Source organism: Vigna radiata, chromosome 6 (assembly GCF_000741045.1).
Source record: "Vigna radiata var. radiata cultivar VC1973A chromosome 6, Vradiata_ver6, whole genome shotgun sequence".
NCBI lineage: Eukaryota > Viridiplantae > Streptophyta > Magnoliopsida > Fabales > Fabaceae > Vigna > Vigna radiata.
In genome coordinates this window covers 5,656,466-5,670,750 of record NC_028356.1, presented here as the reverse complement: position 1 = coordinate 5,670,750, position 14,285 = coordinate 5,656,466, and the positions used below count along the sequence as shown (strand labels likewise).

The 14,285-nt window shown below is 32.1% G+C and overlaps 1 protein-coding gene across 1 annotated transcript; it reads right to left on the bottom strand.

The window, feature by feature from the left end:
* Positions 1-3,775: 3,775 nt before the first annotated feature.
* LOC106762924 (adenylosuccinate lyase) lies at positions 3,776-8,722 on the bottom strand. The gene is made up of 9 exons (XM_014647050.2): positions 8,280-8,722; positions 7,911-8,126; positions 7,642-7,824; positions 7,157-7,378; positions 6,729-6,845; positions 6,488-6,631; positions 6,282-6,383; positions 6,112-6,180; positions 3,776-4,276 (listed from the first exon to the last, which is right to left on the bottom strand). The coding sequence occupies exons 1-9, from the start codon at positions 8,610-8,612 to the stop codon at positions 4,043-4,045; spliced, it is 1,620 nt and encodes a 539-aa protein (XP_014502536.1). The 5' UTR covers positions 8,613-8,722; the 3' UTR covers positions 3,776-4,042.
* Between the last annotated feature and the right edge of the window lie 5,563 nt (positions 8,723-14,285).

The following is a 14,285-nucleotide window of genomic DNA, read 5'->3' as shown; positions in this document are numbered from 1 at the left end:
TTTCGAAGTTATTTTTCATTGTCTCAAAATCTTACTCTTCAGAATTTAAAAATTTGCTTGACAGTTTACAATTTGAAGGTTTTATAACCTTGGTTTAATCAGATCACTGAGCATAATTTAGTGACAGTTACAGTCTAGATAGCTCTTGGAAATAGTTGTTATTTTGTTATACTAATTTTTTTTTCTTTTGCTACAAAGAGACTTGACTGATTCAACTGTCATTAGTAACATGTAGGTATCGGTCATTCTCTTCTTGNCTACAAAAGCAAACTTCAAGGAATTTGGAAGCTTCAGGTATTTAACACAATATAAGATTTACGTTGATTTTCTCTTACTGGAACGTGTACATGAAACGCGTACAGGTCCAAGGCCTGATTTTTTTTAGAGTTCATTTCCTTTCTCTCTTTTTTTTCACATTTTATTGTAGAGTTTTCCTGATTCAAGGGAACACGTACTAGGAAGCGTGTACCAAAATAATCGTACAGTCCAAGACATGATTTACACCTATTTAAAAATTGATAAGGTAAGCTACAATTTGAAGAATAACTATTAAATTGTATAACCAAACACAGTCAATTTCCAATCAAATTGTAACACTGCTCCAAATTGTTCTCATAGTCTGTCATTTTCTAGAACGTGGGTATACCCTACTGAAATCATTATCCTGGAATAGCGTGACGAAAACGTATTCACCGATTTAAGAACTAAAGTAAAAGAAAGAATATTGAGATTTTTAACATTACGAGAAATGTATTAAAACGCTAACCAAATTTTAGGCAACAAAACAAAGTTTTCAGAGGATTAATTTACTATACGAGGTTGTAAGAACGTCTGATATATTGTTGAATACGTGTCCTTGCGTAAGTTGCATTCACCTCTTAAAAATGACGATCACATAGCCCCACTTGGCACATGAGTCAGACTGGTGTTGGGTTAAAGTTGGTAGTGGCTAGCAAGATTCTAGATTCCCAAGGCCCCACTTAACAATTAAACAATAACAAGAATAATAGTAAAATTAATAATAAATAGATAAACTATACAATGTATGATAGCTTGGAGCAATCAAATCAGATTGAAATCTAGAGGACAAATAGGCAATGCTTACCTTTCTCAGTTAAAATTATCAACTATTATTCTCCTTGATCTCTAAAATAACATGCTTTTAAGAATACAAAATAAGCACAACGAATTTGAATTAATGAGTTATAATAATGTTGAATATTTAAATTTTACAAAACTGTATAACCTAAATGTATAAAAAATTGCAGGATAAAACGCCTTTGCACTGAAAAAAATTCCGATTAAATTCTTTGAAACCTAGGCTGTATTTAGTTCCTGAGAAAATGCAAGTAAAATACTTCAGATATTTACACACAAGATTTCAAAAATTGCCATTATGGACTCCATACACAGCAAGGAAATGGGGCAAGCAGCTGAATAAGTATGGTTCAAATTTGGTGCATCCTTTATCCTGTTCATGTGTAACACCCTAATTTATAATGTTGTAACGGTAAGATTTTAGTATATAAAAACATATAAATCATTTAAACAACTTGTAAAATTTAATTGAAAACCTTCAAAATCCGAAAGTAAATTCAAACAACCAATTCAAAACAATTGAAAACATTAATCCATTAAACAAATCTACCAACATAGTCTGTATAAAAAAATTCCCAAAGAAATAAAATTCCCAAGTCTCTCATTATCCTTGTCGCATTACGAATTCACCGGACTACCTGTATTATCATCTGCTCCCGTATAACAAATCGTGTCATACGATCATCGCAGGTGAAAACTACAACCACAAACAAATGCAAGGGTGAGCTAACAGAACAAACATGAAATCAAACAATATAACATTCATATCACACTTATTAAGTCCTTAACACGATTCTATCACATCTAACAATCATCAATACTCAATAAGACTATATCAACCATCATCACACCCCTAAACCATTCCTTTAACCGAAATTCATACCATTCCCATAAGCTCTATCTCACCTGTCGAGCATAGACAACTCGTGCCTAACCAAATTCTCATATAACTTCTTATCTCATCTTCTATACTTCCACGGATATTCTATTTTACCGAAATAGAAAAATTCGAGTGGTCCTCCACCGCAGCTTCGAACCTGTCTCCCCTGCTCCAAAATGTCTCTCACAACATTGAACTCAACATGAGTCGGAACCCTACAGGCGAGACATCTCTCCCTTTCTACCCTCCCGCAAGAAAAAAGGTTAGCATTCGAATTTCCAGTCTCTTCTACCGCCCCTCAAATACGAAGAGACTCGTCTCTTTTACCGCCTCTCAAAGACGAAGAAATTCATTTTTCTACCCTCCCGCAAGAGGAAAAGTGTCAACTAAATTAAAGAAATATTAATCAAAACATTACTCAATGATAAAACACCATAATTATCATTATCACCCCAATTAAACTATTTCCATAAACATAAATGAGTTTAGGTAATTCTCACCAGTTATCTCTTTAATCGAAAATACTATAAATCATCACTGTCTTTTTTCCGAGTGAACCCTAGGTCACCACCTCTACCAATTTCCTTCCCTCTTTTACAGCATACATAAAGTAAGATTTCCCTCCTACCACCCATCCACACACTCACGAGTCACGGCCCACACATAAATTTTTCACATACTAGTACACATCAAAGAAACATGAAATTTGCACATTTGTTTTCAATTTAACTCTTTTTTTTTCATCCACACTGAAAGATAAAAATACCATCCACTTTAAAAAAAATCATATACACCCAGTATTTATTATATACATTTTCAAGCCTATAATCAAGGTGGACCACACGCCATCATTATCCTCTCTCATTATTAATTTTTTTTTTTTCATGCAGTACCTCCACCATGTAACTTTCAACATCAACCAACACTTTCTTAAAATATTCTTTACACCTATGGCCCACGCCCAATAATAAATTAATTCCTTACTTCTTACTTCATATTCTACTTTTTCCATGCATCTAACTTAACTTATTCCTAATCTATTTAACCATGCATGTCCCTGATAAGTGATAATGCACACCCAAAACCCACATTACTCATAACTATCACATCCACAACACTTTCTATCAAAACTACATAAAAGTTATATATCAGTATAAAAATCATACACATATGACATATATCAAAGCCGAACAAGACTATCACAACCCCTCACGATAGAATAGTTAGCCTAGGGATTTATATTGCATTCCAATATCAATATGTGTTTCATCATCACGCTCCAAATAATAATAGTAAGAGGAAGAAATACTACCATCAAACAATGCCTACCGCAACCAAAACGAAAAAATATCAATCCACAACGATAACCAGATAAAATGTCAGCTCCCGATGAAGTTTTTTTAATTTTTTTTTCAGAAATTACACTAGATATTATCTTTCCTTATGCTTTTACGTAATCAAGGATTTTCAAAGTTAGGTATTATAACCTTAACTTTTCTCCCTCAATTCTGTTATGTCATATATTATCATATCTCTCTCTCTCTCTCTCTCTCTCTCTCTCTCTATATATATATATATATATATATATATATATATATATATATATATATATATTATTTTATTCTATTTCACATTTTACTAAACAAACTTTTCTCTTTCCTCATTAATTATATTTTATTTTACTAACTTTCTCTTTACTGAATATCAAGCATCATACCACACCAACACATCATTCAACTTTCATGATATATTATGCACGAAAATAAGTTTATAAACTAACTAAAACACCATTTATCATACCAATCAAGAAAGAAATCATTTACTTTAATTTACCTCTCCAATAATATAATTGTCAAACAATTCACTGCTAATTATTTTCTGACATTTATCTCAAGTCTCACATCATGTCCTTTCTCTCTTTTTTTCAAATGGAACATCTTATTTTAGAGTTCATATATCACTAATAATAACCATATGGTGAATGGATGGCGATGATGCAAAATTGTCTTCCCAAGAGTCTCATTAACTAATTGACATATCTAGAAAACTGCTTGGATCACTTGTTTACTGAATATTCGATCCAATCACAATGTTTACCACATTTTCTACTGTTCTGGCCAATTCAACAGCTGCTCCAACATAAGTATCAGGTGTTAACTTCAACAGATTCGTCTTTGCTTCTTCTGGAATATCCAAGCCTTCAATGAAGACTCTTATGCTCTCTTTGTTAACGGCTTTCCCTCTGGTTAGCTCTTTTAGCTTCTCATAAGGCTCGGGAACACCATATCTTCGCATGACCTGAATAAAATTTGCAAAATGATTATAGTTGTACAAATTTTTAAGGGAATGATAACAAGCAACATCAAGAGGATTGAGCACACATTCATCCCGCACACAATTGTGAACAATTCATTTAAAACCAATGTTACAGAGGCTAGAGATGAAATAAACACGAAACCATGTCTCGTGGATTGCAGCATCGTTCCTACTATAGTTAGTATTTCAAAGTTGAAATACGGACTGCACAAACTCAAAAAATTTTCTACACTAGAATAGGGTGAAAAATAAAGAAAGGGTGGAGTGGAGGGTGGACCTCTAAAATGAGGGAAGGCCGAAGGAATAGAAGAGATCAAACAACGGCTAGAAAGGTGGATGTAGAAGTAAAGTATCAAGTAAGAGGATATGGAAAGAATTGCTTGTAATTGTGTCTTTTACTTTCATTTATTTATATTCAATAATAAAAAAAAAAATCAATAATTGATACTGAGAAATATTTGTTAATATATTTTCTTATTTGATGTAATCAAATCATATCTTTAACAGTCTACCCTTCAAGTTGGAAGATATGTATCATGAGTCAAATTTGTTAGCAATGTCATCAACATGAAACTCCTTGAGAGACTCAGTGAACATGTTAGTCACTTGACTGGTGAAGCTGGAAAAGTCAATAATGACAGTTTCACGCATTAATTTAATGCAGGTGAACGTTGAGGAGCTAATGACAGATGGCGGCAGTTAGCCATGAGTCAGGAAGCATGGAGATTGCTAGAGAAGGGCCGCTTTGATAGAATGGTTGCGATAGAGCTCAGGATGCAACAGCTCCTGGAGAACACATCATATTTGAAGGGTGCAGAGGCTGTTGTAGAGCAAACAATACTCCAAAGACACGGGCTGCTGCAGAGCAAAACATGCTCGAAGAATGTAGTGGCTACGGGGAAGAAAAAGTGCTCACAGGACATGGCAGCTGATGGAGAGCAAAGATGCCAGAAAAGCGCAGTGGCTGCTGGAGCAAAAATTGCTTCACCCAGCCAAATTCAAGGTCAAATGGCATAAAGCACATTTACCAACGTCTTGGACACTACAAAGTTGGCTAAAATGGGATTCAGCTGCTTCAGAGCCCAGTGAAAGTCTTATTCAAAAATGTAATATGGAGATGAGAGTACTACAAGGGAAGATTTTGGGGAAATAGTGATGCAAAATCTATCTATTATTAGTTTGCAATTTCAATCTTTAAATCTAGGGAATGGTACTTTCAGGACTTTGGGGAAGGGAGAGTTAGGATAGTTAGAAATTTAGAGTATTAGTTAGTTAAAGTGAATTGGTGCCATAAATAAATAGACAGAAGGGAGGGAATTCATTCAGATATGTTATCATCTGCAAATTGAGTATCATCTCTTTTTGAAGGAAAAACCTTCGGAGAACGGTTCTCTCTCTTCTGTTCTGTTTTTTTCCAATCAATCAAGAAATACATTCTATCTTTCCTTTTCTCTGTTTTCTGTTCAGAGTTACTACCAGATAACAGCAAATCTAAGACTGAGCGAAAACTGGCACATTGATCTTCTACAAGATTTTGTACATCTTTAATTTTATTTTATTTTTCAAAAACATTTTAAGGATAATATTTCTGACAGCTTTTGGCAACATTTAATTGTTTTAGATATAGATTGAGCACACCTTTCTTCTCCCAAAGCATATTAACTAGAAAACTGTATTATCTTCAGAGAATGAAGTTAAAAGAATAATTTACTTCTTTTGTTCTACTTGAACTGTATCAAGTAAGTATGAATAGAATTCAATATAAAGTAAAAAAGATTAAACTAAATAGTAATATAAAGCCAGAAGCATATACTTACCGTCTGTATTGGTTCAGCAAGCACCTCCCAGCACTGGTTCAAGTCTTCACCCAAGCGAGCTTCATTAACCTAAATTGGCAATTAAAATGTTACAATAAACTTCAATGAAAATACCAAAACCTAATATCTTTTCTCTGAAATCAACGTAAATCCTATGTTGTCCTAAATACCTGGAGCTTCCCTATTCCTTGAAGTGTGCTTTTGTAGGCAAGAAGAGAATGACCGATACCTACAGGCATGTTCCTTATAACAGTTGAATCAGTCAAGTCCCTCTGCAAAAAAAGAAAAAGAAACTAAAAGATAAGTTCAATAGTGTTCTTCTTCAATTTAGAAGAGTAACAATTCCAGAAAATAAAAAAACTAGGGTAGATCTTGCCTGCCAACGTGAAATCGGCAACTTCATGCTTAGATGAGAAAGAACTCCATTAGCTACGCCTAGATTGCCTTCACTGTTCTCAAAGTCAATAGGATTAACTTTGTGAGGCATGGTTGATGACCCAATTTCCCCAGCCTTAGTGATCTGCATAGAGAAAATTCAAAAATGAAAAAAAAAATTCACTTTTGCTCCGAGAACTATAACACTACCCTAGTTATAGCTAGGGCATGAGAAAGCTCACCTGCTTAAAGTAGCTCAAAGATATATAACCCCATACATCTCTATCAAAGTCAATTAATATATTATTGAACTGGATGAGCGAATGAAAAAGCTTTGCCATGTAGTCATGGGTTTCAATCTGTTAACAAAGTAGAGTAATATTATCAGCACCACACATTAAGTTATCATTTCAAGGGATCAAATGATCATTATCAGCTTTGATTGATTGAGTACTCACAATATTACTATAACAATAGAGCTAAACAAAACAAAATCGAGCGTCATTAACAATCTACGAAAATTTTCAAAACAATGTATACAGGAACATACCAATAGAGATAGCAGATGTCTAAAGATTTTATATGGCTGCTATTTTTTTATTTTTAAATAAATTGCATAAATGTGGCAAACTTTAATAGGTAAAAAATTTAAAATAAGTTAAAAACATACCTGAGCGACGTAAGGATTAAAACTTAATCCCAGAGAATGTACAAACTGTTCTGCAACCTGAGGCCAGTTAACATTGGGATATGCAACAACATGTGCATTGTAATTTCCAACTGCACCAGCAAATTTCCCCAATATCTCAATATGAGACAAATCCTTCCTTTCTCGGCTTAATCTTACAGCAAAGATAGCCAGTTCCTTGCCCAAAGTAGTTGGTGAAGCTGGCTGGTGAGTAGGCAGAAAAATTGCAAAGTTCAATCATGACAGCTTAATAATGAAGAACTAACAACTGCTAAAGTGAAAGAACTATAAACATTAATGAAGTGCAAATTATTTAAAAAGGAACTATCCAGTATCCACAACCTTTCATGCAGCAGGAGTTCAAAGCTAAAAAGCAATTGTTTGCCATTTCAAAGTCAAATAAATCTTATGCTAACAAAAGACCATCATTATTATTTGAAATAGCCCATGTGCACAAATGAACATACCTGTCCATGAGTCCTAGAAAGCATTGGAACATGTGCATTATCTTTAGCCATGTCACACAAAGCTTTGATTATTTTATCCATGACAGGAAACATTACAGAATTCATTGTTTCCTTCAGCATCAAGCCATGGGCAAGGTTATTTATATCCTCAGATGTGCATGCAAAATGGAAAAACTCAAGCACCTGCAAAAGGGTTTTAGAATTACAATTCATCAGAACTAACGCAGTGCATAGCCTAGCACAAAGAAACACACAAAGTGAACCTCAACCTTAGCCACTTCAGCATTGGATTGACATTTCTGTTTCAAGAAGTACTCCACCGCTTTGACATCATGATTTGTGACCCTCTCAATGTTTTTAACCTCCAAGGCATCTTCAAGACTAAAGTCATCAATCAGGCTTTGTAAGAAAGTCTTAGCACTCTCACTGAAACTGGGAACCTCAACAATTTCAGGAATCATAGACAGCTGCAGCAACCATTTTATCTAACAGGAAACAATCAAAAAAATAAAATTGAATCAACATATCCGACATCAGAAAACAATAATACCCTGAATAAAAAGTTCAAAACAAAAAACACAAAAGGGTTTCTTTAATCAAAAGGGTCTCAAGAAAGAGGGGAATCAACGAAAGAGTACCTCAACAAGAACCCGAAAATAGATTAAGGCAGATTCACTCAAATAAGGAGACAGTTCTTTGACTTTGCCCCAATAACGACCATCCAATGGGGACAACGCCGTCAAAGCAGAGAATTCCAAATCATCATCTGAATGGGGTCCAAACATTTTGTTGGTGGAGGTGGGTGTGTGGGTGCTGAGGATGGCTTTGAGGGAGCAAACTCTGCGAAAGGAAGAAGGGAAAGAAGCATAGCAAAATGGAAGAGGATTGTGTTGTATAGGACTTTGCAGGTTAGTTCTAAGAGGGTTGAAGCTCCCAAGCTGGGCAGCGCCAGAGAGTGCGGCGAACTCCATGAAAGGCTTGGAGGAAGAAAAGCACAAACAAACCCCTCACGCAGTCACACTCAGACTCTCTTTCCTTCGTCTTCTTAGGAAGACACACTCTAACACTACAGCAATTAACAAATTAAATTATTCACTAATGCTGTTAAAATTTACTTTCAATATGTTTTTCTTGTTCGGAAAATCTCCCCATATACACCTCTTTTTATCCCAACATTTCTATATACTTATCTCAAATAATAAATAATAGACTTGTTTCTAAGAATTACTTTTGGATGACAATGATTTTATAAATTTGTTCTCTAATGATGTTCAAAAAATATACTTATCCTTTTATTTTCAACTTATCATTTTTAAATTCAACTTTAATGCTTTTAAAAAAATTTAATATAAACTATTTACCACATGTTTTGAAATTATTTATCTATTACTTTAAATTATATATTTAAAAAGTATATATTTTATAAGTTAAATATTTGTCATGGATATTGTACAAATTAAAATACTAGCATAGCCTACACAATTTAAAATTATTTTTATAAATTTAAGTTATGATATAATTTATATTTAAAACTATGACTTTATTGTAAATTTTAATTATATAAAATAAGTATATACTTGTACAGCTCATATGCAATATATTTTCCGCAATTCTTAGTTTTATTATTTTATACATTTATTCCTAATCAGTCTTAATAAATAAAGAAATAAAGCTAAGAGTCCTTTGAAATGTTGAAAGGTTAAAAATATTAATCTGGAAGGCTAAATTATAGGTCTGAAGTGGACTTACTGGTAAGGCGTAAATTAACTTAGCTTGGCTATTCGCTAAAACAAAAATACGAATAATTATCCAATATACAATTTTATGCGTTAATCCACTGAATGCCATTAATAAAATTAATAAAATGTATAATGTTCTTACTGGAATTTGTAGAGATTTTTCGAGGTAACAATTGAGGAGTTTTTAGAGAGATTAGAGGAGAAATTCACTTGTAAAAACTTACAGTTAACTATATTTTCAATAAATTAAAAAAGAAAAATGTACTACTTAAATATAATATTTACGGTACTCTTTAAGAGTTTAGTTTTTAAAAACTCAATTTATACCAGTTAACTAATAAAACTGAAATTTGTAAGCGTACTATCAACTACATAATTGTTTAAATAATTGTTTACACTATTAACAATATTAATAAAGATCAAGACAACACAGTTTCAATTTAGATTTAAATTATAGGTTAATTCACCTAGTTGGTGGTAAATTCAAATGTTAAAAGTTCATTTTGCTTCATATTAATTTTTTTATAATCTTAATTATTCACTAATTAATAAATTGGACATAGATATTCTTCATTAAATACTATTTATTTTTATCTTTAAATATACCATTTATTATTTTAAATATAAATTAAATAGTATTTTAAATAATTTTTTCTTCAATTCCACAATTTAAAATTTGTAATTATATATATTTTATTTACGGCATTTTTGAAACTAACTATGCTTATGTTTGAATGTCAGTATACTTATGTTTGAATGCAAAGTTTAGTTTAGATATATATTTTAGTTACCGCTTTTTAAATACAGTATGCTTATATTTGAATGGACAGTATACTTCAGTTATTAATTAATTAATATAAATTCAGTTTTTTAAAATTCAACTACAAAACAATATAATTTGGATATTGTTTCGGTAATAATTTAGTGGGGCTGAGACACTAACCTGAGTAACGTAACTGCATTTCAGCCGCACGTTAATGCTCAGAGTGAGAAAATTGGTAATAGAAATGTTGTGTGAGTATGATGGGAGTGGAGAATGTGAGGAGTGTAAGGCTGGTGTCTCTGGTTCTTTATTTATAGGTCTTGAATTGATACAATATTAACAAAATATAAACAGAATAAAATATAAACAAACTTACTTGGTTATTAATACACAACTTCATCTATATCTTTATTTAGATATCATTTGATTCTCCATATGATATTATTTGATTTTCGGTATCATGATATTATTTGATTTTCGATATCTTTAATTGACTACCTTTTAGATTGTTGATGGGCTACGAACCTAATAATCAGGATTGGCCCAATTATGGTCTAGTATGATGACTGATTCACTATCTCACATAACCGATCGTTATAACCGACCGCTGGAGGTATCCTACCGTATAGATATTATATTAACTAGTTCAGTTTCTTTTAGTTTATAAATAGTAATATGAAAACTATTCTTAAGATAATTTATTATAAGAATATAATATAGGAGACAAAAGCAAAAGATGATTAAGTTGTTATAAAATATTTGAATTATGTTACACATATATTAAATATATGATACAATATTTTAAGTGTAGTTTATATCTATATCTGGATTCTCTTTTTTCATATACACATTATTTTTCAATTTTATCCTTTATCCTTAAATTTTTTTCATATACACACAATTACCAATTAACTCTAAATGAAAACTAGGTTAAGAAAAAAGTGGATAGTTTTTTTTTTTAATTAGTTATAGGCATTTACTTCAAATATCACGAAGTTATTGAAAGGCTTAGTGATGACACTTTTTATGAAACACATATCAATAATAATGTAGAATTAAGCACTTGTAAGATTAAATTAATGATATTTATATGTATAATTAATGACAAAATCTTAATACATAATACATAAGGGGTTTGGTTGGATGAGATGGAAAGTATAAAGATTAACTTGTGTAATGTTTAGAGTTGATCAGACATGAAAATGTTTTAAATCACAAAAATAAAAAAGAGGATATATACAAAGTGAAACTTTGAAAAAAAAATTAAAACATAAGAGCTATAATCCTAATAGGTCTTTCACAAACAAAAAATGATAATAACTATAAACAATATAAAATAAAGATCATTATCATTTAAATTAAAATTTCATCATCACGAAATTGGGTAATTTATTTTTCTTCTGTTTCAATTTTTTTAAGAATATTGTTGAAGTAAACGTCAACAATATTGACCTAATAATGTCATTAATTTGGCTACAAAATTATGATAATAGTCTTTAGTTTTTATATTGCACTTGAATTTTCTATGAAGTTTATGATTATCTGTTTTAAAATCAATACATTCACATCTTGAAGAGAAGATCTTAAAAAACAAAAATCCAACATACTCCTGCCCATCTTATTGGATTATCCAACAACAACAATTTTATCTTAACTTAAAAATAACAATAATAATAAAGGAATAACACCACTTTTATCTTAAAATCTTAATACAATCAAATTAAGAGTTTTCTTTCATACAAGGTGTTTAACTTTATCAAATTTAGAAGTTAAACTCACACATAGACTTTTAATAATCTCCCAAATACCTTTTCATATTACACAATTTCTCAGTCAGAAACAATCTTAATCACCACTAGCTCAATTGTGACATTCTTATACCATATCCAGGATTCTCAACATAATTGATAACACCTCCTTATGAGAATTTATAAACACTTATGTCATGATTTTAGAAACTAGAATATAAAGTACCACAAAGCAAAAACGAAATACACAAGATACAGGGGAGACAATAATATTATGTTACATAAGGTATGCTTACAATATCTAAAGAGTAATCATGATAATGTTAATAATTTGGGCGGAAACATCTAAGTCTGACCTAGGATTACCAGTTCAAAATGAAAGCACCAACACTGTTTTTGTTCTCTTTCTCAAAAGAACACGACAATTTGCCTTGGATATCTCGATTGCTTGGTGAGATAGATGCTGCATTCATATTTTACAACTGTTGGAATTTTTTGCACCAGAAAGCTAACTTTCGTGCTGTATGTGTAAGCTACATGCAGCTACATTTTAGTGGCTGAGGATTTGATAAGGAGCTCAAGAGTTGTTGGTAGCATGCTATGATGACCCTTCATATAAGTAAAGATCTTTCCAATTAATTCAAACCCCAGAGCAGGATAAGATCATAAAGATAAACATGGTATGTGTGTATGTCTTCCCTTTGCAATTTATGTACACTTTTGAAATATTTTTCAAGTTAAGTGCATATTGATTCAGTACAAGGTTGCCACATTCTTTTGTTATAGTTAGAAATTATTTTAATGTTTATTCATGTCTGCAGGCTATTGAAGTGGGAAATGTTAAATGGCATGGCTCAGTTGGTGGCATGGTTTGTTCAGCCATTGACAAGGTTTGGAGTTTGGTCTCTCAAGCTAAAAAGACTACCTGAATGGATACCAATGGTGGAAACATGCACTGCTTTTGTTGCTGAAAGTCATAAAATACAGTCATTAACATGTTTCTAGTGTGATTGTCTCAACCATTTCTTTATAAGTTATGTGAAAGGGCTTTGTGTCATTTTCTTTGGGCTTCAACTTGGGGTGTAGCCAACTGTTTACTTGTAAAGGAATTCACTCACCTTATTCTGTGAAAGAACTTCCTTAACTTCAACACATGAAACATTGTCCCCTTTCATCCTTTTAGTTCAGAAGTTGTATGACTTACAAAAAAATCAAAGTGCAAATGATATTACCAGCAATTAATAGGGTATAAAAATTCTGTCTTTTACAAAACAGTCATGGTTGGTTTACTCCTAAACCATGTTTGGTTCTGGTTAAACTAACTTCATGTAACTCTTTTTTGTAAATTGGTTGAACATACAATAATTTGTCTTTTACCTTGTTATTCCCCTATTTTTAACTCCTGGGTCCCTCCTTTTACATTGCTTACTGAATGAAGGCAATCGAACTATTGGGTAGGATGCTTATTGCGTTGGTTGGTACCTTTTCTTCTGTGGCTGGCTGCATTTAATCTTGCAGCATACATATCCCAATGCAAGTGGCTGTGTAATGTGTTTCTTTTAATAGTTAGAAAGGAGGTGGCATTTCAAATCTATACAAGAAAACAGTTAAAAGCCCTTAACCGTGAATTGATTACCAAATATGTGAGGTATGAAGATAAACTTTTCAGCAGTGCTGATGAATCAAAATCTTCAGTTGAGAAGGATTGAGCATTATTTAACAACGAAAAAAATGTGAGATTTGAACATCTTGGCAGCGGAATTTATTTTAATGAAGTACAAAAGCAGCATCTTTTGACAAAGAATCATAAAAACCACATTGAAAAAGATGCGCCATTTGAATCATTTAGTTGGTTCTGATAGCACAGGATAGTGCGTGTAATTTTCTGTGTTCTCCTTAACCTTTGAAACATCCAATCAAGGGTGAAGTGGATGAGCTGAAAATCATAGCCCAACCATAAAAATTTCATGTTGATGACATGTTGAAGTCTCTCTCTAAATGTGAATTAATGAATCATTACCCGCTGCTGCAATTCAACAGTGCATGGTGTATCTTCTGGAAGAGAGGATTAGACCTTCAACATGGGAAAAAGATGGGTAAGAAAATTTATAAAACATGCTTTTTATAATAAGAAAAAGAAAAGCATTTGCAGCTGAGAAGTATTTTTCAACTCAGAAGGGTTTCTGTCGGCTGAAAATTGCATAAAATGTCTTACATCGAAGTGGACAACTAAGGGTGACATTGTGTAGCATGCAAGAAAACTTTGTAACGCTTAAAATACATGACCAGCACTATTTTATAGCCACCTACCACTTGTAAAACGACATAGCATCATAGATTGTTCCATTATAAGGTTGCTTGGTCATGTGTTGGTATTCAAAAGAAAGGAGACTA